Below are 16171 nucleotides of genomic sequence, written 5' to 3'. Positions count from 1 at the left end.
CTACTAAAAATACAAAAATTATTCGGGCGTGGTGGCAGGCATCTGTAGTCCCAGCTACTCGGGAGGCTGACACAGAAGAATCGCTTGAACCCGGGAGGTGGAGGTTGCAGTGAGCTGAGATCATACCACTGCACTCCAGCCTAGGATACAGAGTGAGACTCTATCTCAAAAATAAGTAAATAAATAAATGGAATCTGGTCCCATTTCTTACCTCACACAATGTTTTTTTTTTTTTTTTTTTTGAGACAGAGTCTTGCTGTGTCACCCAGGCTAGAGTGCAATGGCACAATCTCGGCTCATTGCAAGCTCTGCTTCCCAAGTTCAAGCGATTCTCCTGCCTCAGCCTCCCAAGTAGCTGGGATTACAAGCATATGCCACCATGCCCAGCTAATTTTTGTATTTTTAGTAGAGACAAGATTTCACCATGTTATCCAGGCTGGTTTCAAACTTCTGACCTTGTGATCCACCTGCCTGGCCTCCCAAAATGCTGGGATTACAGAAGTGAGCCATCACGCCCGGCCAACTAACATTTTTTAAAGGCAGAAGTGGTCTTATTGGGAAAAACAAAAAACAAAAGGAAGACAGAAAGTCTTGAAAAAATACTTCAGAAGTGCAGCACTCTTTAAAATCCATAACTATTCACATCCCAACCAGGATGCTGATGAGCATTAGTTTTTGTGTTGGAATATTCAATTTCAAAACCTGCAGTGGTTCAGGATCTGACATTGTAAACATTTTCCAAACCCCATGAGATAAACTACCCTCAATCAAATACCATCCTGCAAAGACACTGAAATAATCCCACAAAACAAGAACTATTGCATCTGTGTTTAGATGGTATTAATGTCCCTTCTCTTACAATAAAGTCTTCGAGGGACAGAAATTAGACTGACATTTATCTTTCTATCCTCTAGAAATAATGTTTTCAAAATGCTCTAACCCTGTTTACAGTGGTTCTCATAGTTGCTTTTCAGTTCAGAAATAGCATTAAGATTCTGTTAGTGTATGTTAGCATAGTAATTACTTTCAGATTCATTTCGTAGAGTGACTTCTACAGTAAAGGGAATATAATAAGTATTACATATTCATTGAAGTTTTCATTATGCTCCAAAGCACTATTTTCTTACCATATTGTACCAGGCACTAACAATATATTTCTCTTCCATCTCTCTCTGACTCTTTGTTTTCTCATATTCTTTCTAAAAAAAAAAAAAAAAAAGCGCATGTCATTATGTGAAGATGTAAAATAACTCAATATAAATAAAATGCCTACAATTAATTGTTAAAACCCATGAACACAATTGTAAAATATGACAAGGCTCCCAGAACATTACAATCAAAACACAATTATTTTATTGTACAGTATAGTAAACTACCTCTAATGAGTGGAACAGTCGGTCTCGTTCCTGGAGCTGATTTTTAAGAGCTTGTATTTCTGGTGCTGCTCCTTGATTCTGTTTAGGATCTAAAGTACGGATGACCTGCAAAAAATAATAAAAGAAAAATTTAAAAAGTCTCAAACTTAAAGAATGTAACGTTTAAGAAAAGAATGACTATTTTTTTAAAATAAAAGGATAAACTTATTAAAAATCAAAGGTTATCTTACAAGGGTATTTTAAAAAGTAAATGCGGCCCGGAGTGGTGGCTCATGCCTGTAATCACAGCACTTTGGGAGGCTGAGGCAGATGGATCACTTTAGCTCAGGAGTTTGAGACCAGCCTGGGCAACATAGTGAGAACCGTCTCTACAAAAAGTGTTTAAAAAATTAGCTGGGTGTGGTGGTGCACCCCTATAGTCCCAGTTACTCAGGAGGCTGAGGCAGGAGGATCACTTGAGCCTGGGAGGTTGAGGCTGCAGTGAGCTGAGATCATGTCACTGTGATCCAGCCTGGGCAACAGGGCAAGAATCTGTCTAAAAAAAATTAAAAGTAAATGTATGAAATAGTATTAATTGTTGTAACTTGAAGTAAAAATTTTTTATGGGTACATAATATTTGTACAAACATAAAACTTTTTACTTATATAAAGAACCAATTATAAAAAGTAATTCTGGCTTAAAATTAATAAATGCAGTCATGTACCACATAATGATGTTTCAGTCAATGATGAACCACATATATGATGGTGGTCCTATAAGATTATAAAGGAGCTGAAAAAGTCCTATCACAAAGACAACTTACCATTGTGTAACTATTTCCTTATACTATTCAGTACAGTAATGTGCTGTACAGGTTTGGAGCTAGAAGCAATACTCCATACCATATAGCCTAGTTGTGTACTAAGCTATAGCATATGGTTTTGTATAAGTATACTCTACAATGTCTGCACAATGACAAAATCACCTAAGGATGCATTTCTCAGAATGTGTCCATTATTAAATGACATGTGTCTGTACAGCAGACACTACTGACAGTGGTCTACTCTTTTCCTTTCCTCTGATCTGGTCTGCTAGCCTTCTGTCTCTGATCAGATATGTACTTTGGGGGAGAGGGTCCTGACTGGTGTAAGCCTATCACCGTGGCCCCATTTCTTCCTCTGCCGGCAATCCTGTTTGGGCATGGACATTGGATGTGATTCAGGCTGGCCAACTAGAGGATGGCTGGGAAAGGTCTTTTTACTTCTCCACCCAATATTTTTATTTAGTTTTATTTTATTTTTAAAGACAGGGCCTTGCTCTGTCACCCAGGCCGCAGTGCAGTGATATGATCATAGCCCACTGCAGCCTTGAACCACTGGCCTCAAGTGATTTTCCTGCCCCAGCCTCCTGAACAGCTAGGATTACAGGTGCATGCCACCATGACCAGCGAATTTTTTAAAACTTTTTTTTTGTACAGATGGAGTCTGGATATGTTGCCCAGACTGACCTCAAACTCCTGGGCTAAAGCAATCCTCCAGCCTTGACCTCCTACAGTGACAGGATTACAGGCGTGAGCCACTGTGCCCAGCTCCCCTAATACTTTTACTATCAAAATGTTCAAGCCCATAGAAAACTTGAAAGGGTAGAATAAAAACCCATTTACCTGTAACCTAGACTCACCGATTGCTTCATTGCCATATTTGACTTTTCTCCACACACACACACACACACACACACACGCTGTTACTTATTTGGGAGGCTATTTTAAAGTCTCCCAAATAAGTTATTCAGGCCTTATAACGCATAACCTTTAAATACTTGAGCACAAATCTCCTTAGATTAAGGATATTAACCTACATAATCACAAAGCATTATCATCTGTAAGAAAACTGACCCCCTTGGCCAGGCGCGGTGGCTCACGCCTGTAATCCCAGCACTTTGGGAGGCCGAGGCGGGCAGATCACAAGGTCAGGAGATCGAGACCATCCTGGCTAACATGGTGAAATTCTGTCTCTACTAAAAAATACAAAAAATTAGCCGGGCGTGGTGGCGGGCACCTGTAGTCCCAGCTACTTGGGAGGCTGAGGCAGGAGAATGGCATGAACCCGGGAGGCGGAGGTTGCAGTGAGCCAAGATCGCGCCACTGCACTCCAGCCTGGGCAACAGTGCAAGAGTCCATCTCAAAAAAAAAAAAGAAAATTGACCCCCTTAAACCCCAATCCAGGACTCAGAGATGAATGCCTTGATTTGGCAATTAGCAGGGTGCTCTTTTCAACTAGAATGGGTCCTGTGCTCTCCCACAATCCACGGCCTGTTCTTGTTTTCACGACAGTGACTTCTATTCCAAATTTTGGATTTACCCGATGGTTTCCTGAACGTGTTATTTAGCTTGTTCCAATAAATCTTATTTTGCCTGTGAACTGGAAATAGAAGGTTGCTTAAATTCAGGTTAACTATTATTTACAACGATACTCCATCAAGAGGCACAGGATATCGGCTGTCCTATCATTAATTGGTGTTGTTAATTTTGATGACTAATAAGGTGACAAGTGCCACTCATTTCCCACACAAAGTACATTTTCTTCTTGGTAATTAGTAAGTAATCCATGGAATGACCTATTTTGACCACTGCTTCTTGCCCAGGTTCTTTTTATTTGTTATAAGATTTGTTCTTCTCCTGAGAGTTTTCTGCATAAGAAGTTGCTGTAGTGTCCATCCATTATATTTGAGACTTCACTGAAATGTGATCAGAAGGTAGAGTGAGATGCCTACAAAATTCATACTTACACTTTTGGCTTTCTCTAAGTATTTTTTGTATCGTTCTTCCATTTGCTTCATTTCTTCCTCTTTCTTTCGTAAAGCTTCTTGTAATTCTTCAATTTTTAAGGCTGCAGATGAGACATAGTAAAATATATTTAGATAATATATATAAATTGTTATAATATAAATAAATTTATTTTAGATTACCACAATTTAAAAAATATTTTAATTGACTAATAGTTAACAGCTTTGAGAGACTGGTCTATTTTTACACATAATTTTATTTAAAAAAAAAATTCAGAATTTTTTTTTTTTTTTTTACAAAAAGGTTTTCTTATAAATAAATAAAAACTCCAGTATGGAAGTACATAAATAAAGAATCCATGAGGGATGAATGGATAAACAAAATGTAGCACATAGATATAATATTATCCAGCCTTAGTTATGACACATGCTATGATATGGAGACATTATGTTAAGTGAAATAAACCAGATACAAAAGGACAAATATTATATGATTCTTCTTATATGAGTGACCTACAATAGTCAAATTCACAGAGACAGAAAATGGAATAGCGGTTACCAGCGGCTGGGGAGAGGGAGGAAGGGAGAGTTATTGTTTAATAGAGAACTTCGGTTTCAGATGATACAGTTTTGTAGATGGGTAAAAGTGATAGTTGTGCTATGTGAATGTCCTTAATGTCACTGGACTATACACTAAAAATGGCTTAAAATGGTGTGTTTTGTATATTTTACCACAATAAAAATAAGTCTGTTCTCTCACCTCTCATCTCTTTATTAATACAAAAGAATTAGCAAAATCAAGCTACCTACAGGAGTAAATATTTGGGAAGCACAAGTCTGGATGACTTACATGGAACTACATTATGAAAATATCTTAACATCATATAATATTAATTAGAATACAGAGTTAAGGAAAAATTCAAAGTACAATTAGAAAGTAAGACATTATAAAGATGATTATATACTCCCTATACATAAATAGAGCCTATTTCTTTCTTTCTTTCTTTTTTTTTTTTTGGAGGCAGTCTCGCTGGAGAGCAGTGGCGAGATCTCAGCTCACTCCAACCTCTGCCTCCTGGGCTCAAGCGATTCTCCTGCCTCAGCCTCCCGGGTAGCTGGGACTACAGGTGTGTGCCACCCACCCCGGCTAATTTTTTGTATTTTTAGTAGAGACGGGCTTTTACCACGTCGCCCAGGCTGGTCTCAAACTCCTGAGCTCAGGCAATCCACCCACCTCAGCCTCCTAAGTGCTAGGATTACAGGAGTGAGCCACCATTGCTGGCCTTCTTTCTTTTTTGTGAGATGGGGTCTTGCTGTGTTCCCCAGGCTGGTCTTGAACTCCTGGGCTCAAGCGATCCTCCTACCTTGGCCTGCCAAATTGCTAGGATTACAGGCATGAGCCACCATACCCAGCCAATAGAGCCTATTTCTTAAATAAAAATTTAATATAGGCCAGGTGCGGTTGCTCACATCTGTAATCCCAGTACTTTGGGAGACTGAGGTGGGCAAGTGACTTGAGCTCAGAAGTTCAAAACTAGCCTGGGCAACATGGCAAAATCCCGTCTCTACAAAAAATTATAAAAATGAGCCGGGCAGGGTGGCTTATGCCTGTATCCCAGCTACTGGGGAGGTGGTTAGGTAGAAGGATGGCTTGAGCACGGGAGGTCAAGACTGCAGTGAGCTGTGATCATGCCATTTACTCCAGTCTGGGCAACACAGCCAGACTCTATCTCAAAAATAAATAAACAGGCTGGGCGCAGTGGCTCATGCCTGTAATCTCAGCACTTTGGGAGGCCGAGGAGGGCGGATCACGAAGTCAGGAGATTGAAACCATCCTGGCTAACACGGTGAAACCCCGTCTCTACTAAAAATACAAAAAATTAGCCGGGCGTGGTGGCGGGCGCCTGTAGTCCCAGCTACTTGGTAGGCCGAGGCAGGAGAATGGCAAGAACCCAGAAGGCGAAGCTTGCAGTGAGCCAAGATCGCGCCACTGCACTCCAGCCTGGGTGACAGAGTGAGACTCCATCTCAAAAAAATAAATAAATAAATAAATAAAAATTATGTAAACTCACTATCACTATGGCAATATACAGCAAGCCCACTTAAAAACTATCCTAATTAGGAAAACTCACAGCTGTTGTTAAATCTTGGCTCGAGATCTTCAATAATGGCTCTCTTCTTCTGTAGTTCATTATTGGCTTCATGCAGCTTCTCTCTGTAACAAACAGGTAAATATTACCTACTACTGCTTCTGTAATTTTTTCCAGTTCAAATTAAAGATCTAAGTTCTTTATATTTGGATTACACTTGCATTGCATGCAAGTGATATGAAACACATATGAAAAGACAAAACACAAATTTAATATATTTAAAAAATAAGTAAAAAATAAAGACAAAAAGTTCCTCTGTTTGAAAAAGCAGTCATTTAGTTTAGATAGACCTGCATAAAGAGAGGGTATAGATTTTTTCTAGGAATATTTAAATAACTTTGCAAAGGTTTTACCATGCAAAATCTTGTTGCAAAAAAATGAAGTTCTAAAAATAAGAATTAACAAACAGAATACTACATATCAATAAAAAAATGAACTAATGATATACTCAACCACATGAATAGATCTCACAGAATGTTGAACAAAGGAAGTCAACGGGGTTATTAACAATGCACGATTCTGTTACATACATTGATGTTAAAATGAGCGGAAGGTGATACAGATCAGCTGTGTGGCTAGTTTTGTGGTCAATCTACTGGGAGGAAGAATGAAGAATCCTGGTGGGTTACTGGATATATTCCATATGTTGATCCGGGTCACCTAGGTTTGGGAGGCCTTGGCAAGTGGATCACTTGAGGTCAGGAGTTCAAGACCAGACTGGCCAACATGGCAAAACCCAGTCTCTGCTAAAAATAGAAAAATTAGCCGGGTGTGGTGGTGGGTGCCTGTAATCCCAGCTACATGGGAGGGAGAATCGCTTGAACCTGGGAGGCGGAGGTTGCAGTGAGCCAAGATGGTGCCACTGTACTCCAGCCTGGATGACAGAGTGAGACTCCATCTCAAAAAAAAAAAAAAAAAAATCTAGGAACTTAAGACGTGTACTTTATATGTTATATTCCAATATAAAGGTATTTAAATAATTAACTGAAAGTGAGATATTTTCCCCTGGTATTTGATAATATGTGTAATTTTCCCTTTATCATATTTAATATGGCACTATGGAACATAACTAGGAAAAAAGGCTGCAAAAGTGGGAAGATACAGAAAATCACTAATTAAAAAAATATAGCACTTTATGTCTTTCTGATCTTTTCTATGCATGATGCTTTAATAAAACTTTTTCTTTCTCAATAAATTTTTTGAGGATGTGACTTGTATGCATTTATGACCTATGACAAAGAACATATACAATATAACGGTTGAAAGAATAATAAAACTAAGCCCAATGAATCACTACCATGTTAAAAAATAGAAATTGGCTGGGCACAGTGGTTCATGCCTGTAATCCTAGCACTTTGGGAGGCTGAGGTGGGTAGACTGCCTGAGCTCAGGAGTTCGAGACCAGCCTGGGCAACATGGTGAAACCCTATCTCTACTAAAATACAAAAAATTAGCCAGGCATGGTGGTGTGTGCCTGTAGTCCCAGCTACTTGGGAGTCTAAGCTGGGAGAATTGCTTGAATCTGGGAGGCGGAGGTTGCAGTGAGCCGAGATTGCACCACTGCACTCCAGCCTGGGCAACAGAGTGAGACTCCATCTCAAAAAAATAAATAGGCTGGGCGCAGTGGCTCACACCTGTAATCCCAGGCACTTTGGGAGGCTGAGGCAGGCGGATCACGAGGTCAGGAGATCAAGACCATCCTGGCTAACATGGTGAAACCCCGTCTCTACTAAAAATATAAAAAATTAGCCGGGTGTGGTGGTGGGCGCCTGTAGTCCCAGCTACTCGGGAGGCTGAGGCAGGAGAATGGCATGAACCCGGGAGGCGGAGCTTGCAGTGAGCCGAGATCATGCCACAGCACTCCAGCCTGGGCGACAGAGTGAGACTCCATCTCGAAATAAATAAATACAAATAAATAAATAAATAAATAGACCAGGTGCGGTGTCTCACATCTGTAATCCCAGTACTTTGGGAGGCCAAAGCGGGTGGATCACAAGGTCAGGAGTTCAAGACCAGCCTGTCCAACATGGTGAAACCCCGTCTCTACTAAAAATACAAAAACGAGCCAGGTGTGGTGGTGGGGGCCTGTAATCCCAGCTACTTGGGAGGCCGAGGCAGAGACCTGCTTGATCCCGGGAGGCGGAGGTTGCAGTGAGCTGAGATCATGCCACTGCAGTCCAGCCTGGGTGACAGAGTGAAACTCCGTCTCAAAAAAAAAATAAAGTTTAAAAACATAAAAATAAAAATAAATACAAATCATCCCCAAAACTTAGTAGTCATGCATGTCTCTATACTCTTCCCAGAGGTAACCAAAGTCAGAATCTGAATCATTCTCATGATTTTCATGACGGTTTTATTGTCTTTGTGCTATTCCTAAAAAATATATTGCTTAGGCCGGGTGCAGTGTCTCACATCTGTAATCCCAACACTTTGGGAGGCCAAGGCGGGTGGATCACGAGGTCAGGAGATCAAGACCATCCTGGCTAACACGGTGAAACCCCATCTCTACTAAAAAATTGAGCCAGGTGTGGTGGCAGGTGCCTGTGGTCCTAGCTACTCAGAAGGCTGAGGCAGGAGAATGGCGTGAACCCGGGAGGCGGAGCTTGCAGTGAGCTGAGATGGCGCCACTGCACTCCAGCCTGGGGAACAGAGCTAGACTCCGTCTCTCGTGAAGTGAAAAAAAAAAAAAAAATATATATATATATATATATATAGAGAGAGAGAGAGAGAGAGAGAGCTTAATTTTGTGCAATTTAAATTTTATACATTAATCATTATGTATTATTCTGACTTGCATCTTTCACTAAACACTATGTTCTTGAGGTTCATCTGTGTTGATGTATTAGCCATCATTTCACATTTCCCCTATTGTTTGGTATTCTATTGTTTGAATATACCTCATTCAATCATTTTCCAATTGGTGAACATTTGCATATTATTTTTACTTTTCTGTGATTACAATGTTCTTCCATACTTTCTTCTACATGCCTCCTGGTATGCACGGACAATATTTCTAGGAATCTAGGATATATATAGTAGAACTGAGAGGTCACAGAATATGTTGTGGCATGTCCAGGTTTACTAAGCAGACTGATGTATACTCCTACCAGCAGTGGATGAGAATTGCCATTGCTCAACATCTTCAGCAATACTCAGTATGTTGGATTTTTTAAATGTTAACAATTTGATGTGTAAAATGGTCTCCATTGTAGTTTTTTTTTTTTTTTTTTTTTTTTTTAGACGGAGTCTTGCTCTGCCACCCAGGCTGGAGTGCAGTGCCATGACCTCGGCTCACTGCAACCTCTGCCTCCCAGGTTCAAGCAATTATACTGCCTCAGCCTCCCAAGTAGCTGAGATTACAGGTGCGCATCACCATGCCTAACTAATTTTTTGTATTTTTAGTAGAGATGGAGTTCTACTAAACCCACCCCACCAGGTTCATGCCATTCTCCTGCTTCAGCCTCCCAAGTAACTGGGACTACAGGCACGTGCCACTGTGCTCGGCTAATCTTTGTATTTTTAGTAGAGATGAGGTTTCACCATGTTGTCCAGGCTAGTCTCGAACTCCTGACCTTCAGTGATCCACCTGCATCAGCCTCCCAAAGTTCTGGGATTACAGGCGTGAGCCACCGCACCCGACTTTCTTTCTTTTCTTTTTTTTTTTGAGACAGAGTCCTGCTCTGTTGCTCAGGCTGGAGTGCAGTGGTGTGATCTCGGCTCACTGCAACCTCTGGTTTCTGGATTCAAGTGATTCTGCTGCCTCAGCCTCCTGAGTAGCTAGGATTACAGGTGCACACCACCATGCCCCACTAATTTTTGTATTTTTAGTAGAGACAGAGTTTCACTATGTTGGCCAGGTTGGTCTCAAACTCCTGACCTCAAGTGATTGACCTGCCTTGGCCTCCCAAAGTCCTGGGATTACAGGCGTGAGCCACCACACCTGGCCCATTGTCATTTTAAGTATGCATGAGGCTGGCCATATTTGGAGATATCTGTGGCTCATGTGGTGGGCTGAATTATGTCTCCTAAAAAGAAAAATTGAAGTTTTAATTCCTAGGATATATGAATGTGACAATATTTGGAAATTGGGTGTTTATAGATGTAAGTAGCTAAGATGAGGGCACACTGGATCAGGGAAGGCCCTAAATCCAATGATTGGTATCCTTTTAAGAAGGTCACAAGACACAGACATACAGAGAAAAGAATGACATGTGAAGGTGGAGAAAGAGACTGGAGTTATCTGTCTACAACCAAAAACATCAGGACTGCTGGCGGTTACCAGCCACAAGAAGGATCACAGAGCAGATTGTCCCTCCAAACCTCTAGAAGGAACCAGCCTGCTGCCACCTTGGTTCTTCTAGCCTCCAGAACTATGAGAGAATAAATTTATGTTGCCATAAACCATCTAGTGTATGGTAATTTGACATGGTAGCTATAAGAACTAATACAGGCTCCATCTTCACTAATAAACCCTTTCTGATGAAGATTTTTCACTATGTAAATGACTGCGCACAGAATAATAGTCAGTTGGTAGTTTTATGAAATGACAGGTGTTATATTTTTTGCCATAAAGGAATGAGAATTTTTTTTTTTAAAGGACAGAATTCAGTACTAAATTCTCATTGCAGGTAATCTCACAAAAGGCAAAAGTAGTATTTTCTGTTCTAGTACATTAAGAAACTGCCCACTGCTTGAATTGCTAGCAAATCCGTCACCAGGACTATCCGTGTCTCCCACATTTACCATTTAAAACCCAAAAACACAAACTGGATAGCAGGAGGCAGATTGCCAGAAGAGAATTTCTTTCACATCCTAGTAGAATAAACCCAAATTATCTTTGTGGTACTGAGGATGTCTGGTTTAGCACAGTGTAAAGTTGTAACACTTTAACAGGCTATCAATTCACAGTCACTAATTCAATGCTTGCCAGGAGTTTTGCTAGAAAAGGATGAGAAGGATTAAGGTTGTTACTGGGTGCAAGAAAAATTATGAAACATCTCTAATATGGTCAACCTCAGTTAAAGATAAAGAGAGAAGATTTCTTCTTCATGAAAAAACAAATGTGAATATTTTAAAATTTACTTCATCTTTTATACCAAAAAGTCCTTGTTTGTAATTCCAGGAAATATTTGAAAATCTACTGACAAGCTTTTATAGATTTTAAAAAATTTACTTAAGAAAGAAGATTAGACTGGGTGTGGTGGCATGCACTTGTAATCCCAGCTACTCAGAAGGTCGCAGCAGGAGGATCACTTGAGACCAGAGTTCAAGTCCAGCCTGGGCAACATAGTGACCCTGTCTCTTAAAGACCTTAAAGTCTCTTAAAGACAGGGTCTCTTTTTAAAAAGACCCTGTCTCTTAACTTTTTTTTTTTTTTTTTAATAAATAGATTAAGCTGGCAATACTTTAGAGCTGGCAAGCTATAGCCCATGGGCCAAAACCAGACTGCTGCCTGTTCGTATCTATAAAGTTTTACTGCAACATGGTCACAACCATTAATTGATGTATTGTCTATGGCTGTTTTCAAGCTACAACTGCAGAGCTGAGTGGCTGTGACAGAGACCAGCTTTCAACTCCTAAAAAGCAATTACTATCTGACCCTTTATAGAAAGAGGTATCTGACCCATCATCTAGAGTGTCTCAAACTCCTAACTACGATTATCACAAAGACAGAAAACCCTGAAGTCTCATATGAGAAGGCAGTTCTAAAGCGGTCATTATTCTGACCTGAGAACCTTGGGGAGAAGTGACCCTTCAGACTCTCTTAATATGTATTATAATTTTCTGTTTCTTCAAGGGCCACCTGTGCCAACGCCTAGACGCACTGTAACTACCTAACACAAAGCACATGTGTTCCACTATAGACGAATCAGCCTCAACAGCTTTTATACTTACAGATGTTCTTCAAGCTTCTTTTTTAGAAGGACTGACTAAAAATGAAAAACAAAATTAGTTTATTACCTCACATTTTAACTAAATAGTATTTTCTTTTAAGTTAAAAGTACAACAGTCATTAATTTTGAGTGAGCTCTCAGTAATTTGTTTGGTCAAAGAGCTGAAAACACACTATGTACCCCAGTTTAAATCTCTTTAATAAAGGGAGAGCGCAGCCCCTAAGAGATGACAATCAGTATGAAATACCCACAACCTGGATATATATGAATTCTCTATTTATAGTCAGGCAGATGAATAAAATAGGAATGAAAAAGTCACTTAATTATAGACCTAATATTCCTGGATTTGGCAGGCAGACAGGACCCTAGTAATAATAGACTTCCTTTAAGACACTTATCTGCTATACTATTTTTCTTGAGTCATGATAAAGTATTGGGTCAGCTTCTATAAATACATCTGACTTAATCAGTGACTTATGAAAATGCACAGGTTACAAATAATTTATGCAGTGGTATGGGAATGTGAAGGATTCATATGCAGGCCTTCATGTGAAGGCATATGCACAGCCTTTAATATGCTGGAGAATGTAGCTTTCACTGGATAAAAAAAAAAAGTCTCCTGAAAAGCAGGAGATCAAAATTGACCTAAAAATAAACAATAAAGACATTCTCTATAAGACCACTAAATTTCATAATTTAACACTTATACAGTACATACTATTAATAAATTTTATGAAACATTTCATTTTGAGATAAATGGTTATATAATTAATTCAGTCAAAACCCAATTAATATAGGCTTATAAAACAAATTGTCCAATCAACGCCAGTGATGAGGGAAAAGGAACCCTCACACTAAGTTATTTTGATAATAATTACCACAATTTTTTATTCATTTCCATTCTAACACAGCTCTATAATACTTCAAATTTCACTTCTTTCCTCAATATGTTAACTATAGTTACCTCAGTAGATCCACATGTCCTCTATCACTGCTTCCCAAATATACAAAAAGATAACCCTGTTAACTTTATTTTATAAAAAAATAAAAAAAAAATAGAGACGGGATCTCACTTTGTTGCCCAGGCTGGTCTCAAACTTCTGGGCCTCAGTGATCCTTCTCCCACCTCGGACTCCCAAAGTGCTGGGATTACAGGTGTGAGCCACTGTGCCCGGCCAACTCTATTAACTTTCGATTACTGCTCATTCCTTCTTTAGCACAGGGGTAAAATGTAAATACTTTTTAGAAACTTTAATTCTGTGCTTACGTTTTGATTAGACTCTAGCAAAACTTTAACTCTGAGAAGATATATAATAACATAGTTAAATGGGTAATATGCCAAACAATGCTCTAAATCATGTCATAGACACTGTCATATGTAAACCTCACAGCCTGTGTAACGACAGCCCCATCTTAGTTGAGGAAGGGCAGGCTGGAGAACATTTAGTAGCTTTTAAGTGGCAGATCCAAAACCCAGGTCTGCCAGACCCCAGAGTCCATGCATGGCCTTCACCTCCATGCTTCCTATGCTGCAGTGCCTCTCTCTCCAAACTGAAGACTGTTCCTACCAAAGCATGGGGCAGGAGGAGCGTAGACTGTATCAAGATAATTTATATAAATGAATTAATTATAATAATGGGATGGAACAGGAGTGGAATGGGGAATAAAACCAAGAGCAGACTTCTTGTTGGCTGACTCTTTAAGAGTTTGATATCCTTTGAGTATCTTAATTGTAAAGGTCCTAAACCTATAAGGCAAGTAATCCAAATATTCATTTTGCACAAAACTACCTTAATAAAATTTTCCACACCATCAACTATGATGGCAGTCTAAATCCAAAAACTGCTCACTATATGAAAATGAAAAGGAAGCCATACTTACAATAGCCTTGAGCAGAAACCATGCCAAGAGACAGAGAGGACAAATTAGTATGAAGCAAACACAGCAGCCAAGAGAAGGAACGATTTAGTAATTCATGAACAGAAGTAAAAGATAAGTACTTTTTTTTCTTTTCTTTTCTTTTTTTTTTTTTTTTTTGAGATGGAGTCTTGCTCTGTTGCTCAGGCTGGAGTGCAGTGGTGTAATCTCTGCTCACTGCAAGCTCCGCCACCTGGGTTCACGCCATTCTCCTGCCTCAGCTTCCCGAGTAGCTGGGACTACAGGCACCCGCCACCACGCCCGGCTAATTTTTTTTGGTATTTTTAGTAGAGACGGGGTTTCACTGTGTTAGTCAGGATGATCTTGATCTCCTGACCTCGTGATCCGCCCGCCTCGGCCTCCCAAAGTGCTGGGATTACAGGCGTGAGCCACTGTGCCCAGCCCAAGATATGCACTTTTTAAAAGAAATGTATATTTTTCTTTTTTCTACCGTCTCCTCATCCTGTCGTGTTCTCTGAAGTTTTATATATTGTAGCTAGCTCAAATTATCCATATGGCTGGATATAACAATGTTCTTCTGCTTCCATGCTAAAAACAAATTACATGAAAATAATAATAAAAATGTGCAACCCCTTCTACTCTGACTTAAGATCACATGAAAGGACTGTGCTTTTGATAACAGAAGCTGGCAGAAATTATGTTGTTCTTCTCCAGAGGGGCCCACTTCCTTTGGCAGGTTGCTTTATGTGTTGCACATTCCCGAGATGCAACACTCTAAGTTAGAGAAAGAGAAAAGTAAGACAAAAACATAAAAATATTTGCTGGGGCAAGAACCATACATCCTGTATAGCACTATTTATTTCTCTAAGCCATTTGGAGGCACAGTTTCAGCTATCTGAATCTTTTCTACATATAGAAAAGAGCTCAGAGCAAAGTTCTGCTTAGTTTACAGCAAGACATTTGCACCTGGACAGTCAAATAAATGGACTAGTTTATGTAAATAGTACTTGACAGGGCTAGCATCTCACTTCTGAAATACGTTCTGTTACAGTAATGGCCCACAGCATATTTAATTAGATTTGATTACCATAGTGATACCTAATCAAGCTATGCCAAATTATCTTTTGAAGAATAAATGCTTTTATGTTTTAATGTAAGAGAACCATGCACAATGGCCATCATTGTAACACTGAAGTTTAAGCTGATTCTGATATTTCACCATTTTTACTTCCTATGTACCACATGCCCTTCCCTCACTCCCATAACAAATCAATAAAAGTCTCCTCAGACTTTTAGAGACCAGAATGGATTTTACATTTATCTCAGTTTAAAGGACCTAGTGATTTCACTGAATTAAGAAATGTTGCCCCATTCAGTTCATCTCTAAGATACTTAATTAGGCTTAATAATATTTTAATACACTAATGGTAGTTTTGTTTCACCTCTTTGTGGTTTAGCATTTTGAATAAAAACATGTTTTAAATTTTAATAAGTGCATAAGGAAGTTTAAATGTTGGTGACAATTTTAGGAATCAGAAATCAATCTCAGAATCTAACAAGGACTGCCAACACATTGATTAAGGGATGAGCTAACATCACCCATGTTAGAATGAAGGACATGTTGCCAATATACACGAGATGATGTCTGGAGAAACTCATTAAGCTAGGCCATGGATGAGCTTTTTGTATCTAGTATTCACAAGTTTTAAGTAACATACTTAACTCCCTTTCTTTGGTTCCTTTTGCTTTTATATCCTCTTATGTTAATAAGGCCAAATGGAATTGGCTACATCTATAGTTTTGAAGTTAATCCTCTAAAATGACTCTATCAATGGAAACAAACATTTATGCTCAAATGCCAGAGTTTATAGCAAATTACATTGGTAACAGGAAAAAAACAAAACATCTGGTTGAAGCAAAGACTCATCACCAAAATTTTGTTTTTTCTCCTCTTTACACTATTTTTGAACACTCTAAGTCTTAGCTCGGTTGTTTACTGTTCATTAAACATAAAGGATTTGCAAAATTTGACTTACTTACACTTTTGCCAGAGATAGACGACTATGTGCTACCTGAGTACTGTGGTAGAAGATTAACACACAGGTGTGA

General features: G+C 39.3%; 1 protein-coding gene across 4 annotated transcripts in view; it reads right to left on the bottom strand.

The window, feature by feature from the left end:
* HOOK3 (hook microtubule tethering protein 3) overlaps positions 1-16171 on the bottom strand; it is a 137562-nt gene that overhangs the window by 15954 nt on the left and 105437 nt on the right. For 2 of the 4 annotated variants that reach the window (XM_058433737.1, XM_032144079.2), the window contains exons 17-21: positions 12186-12220; positions 6273-6355; positions 4144-4244; positions 1377-1481; positions 1128-1199 (exon numbers count right to left, since the gene is read on the bottom strand). In XM_058433737.1, coding sequence (XP_058289720.1) covers positions 1128-1199; positions 1377-1481; positions 4144-4244; positions 6273-6355; positions 12186-12220 — 396 coding nt within the window. Of the gene's footprint in view, positions 1-1127; positions 1200-1376; positions 1482-4143; positions 4245-6272; positions 6356-12185; positions 12221-14065; positions 14837-16171 lie in introns of those variants that run through there. The other 2 variants (XM_058433738.1, XR_009211716.1) reach the window with 2 other exon arrangements.

The sequence above is a fragment of the Hylobates moloch genome, unplaced genomic scaffold (genome assembly GCF_009828535.3).
Source record: "Hylobates moloch isolate HMO894 unplaced genomic scaffold, HMol_V3 SCAFFOLD_22, whole genome shotgun sequence".
NCBI lineage: Eukaryota > Metazoa > Chordata > Mammalia > Primates > Hylobatidae > Hylobates > Hylobates moloch.
Note: the sequence above shows the minus strand (reverse complement) of the source record. Positions and strands in the feature narration are given on the sequence as shown.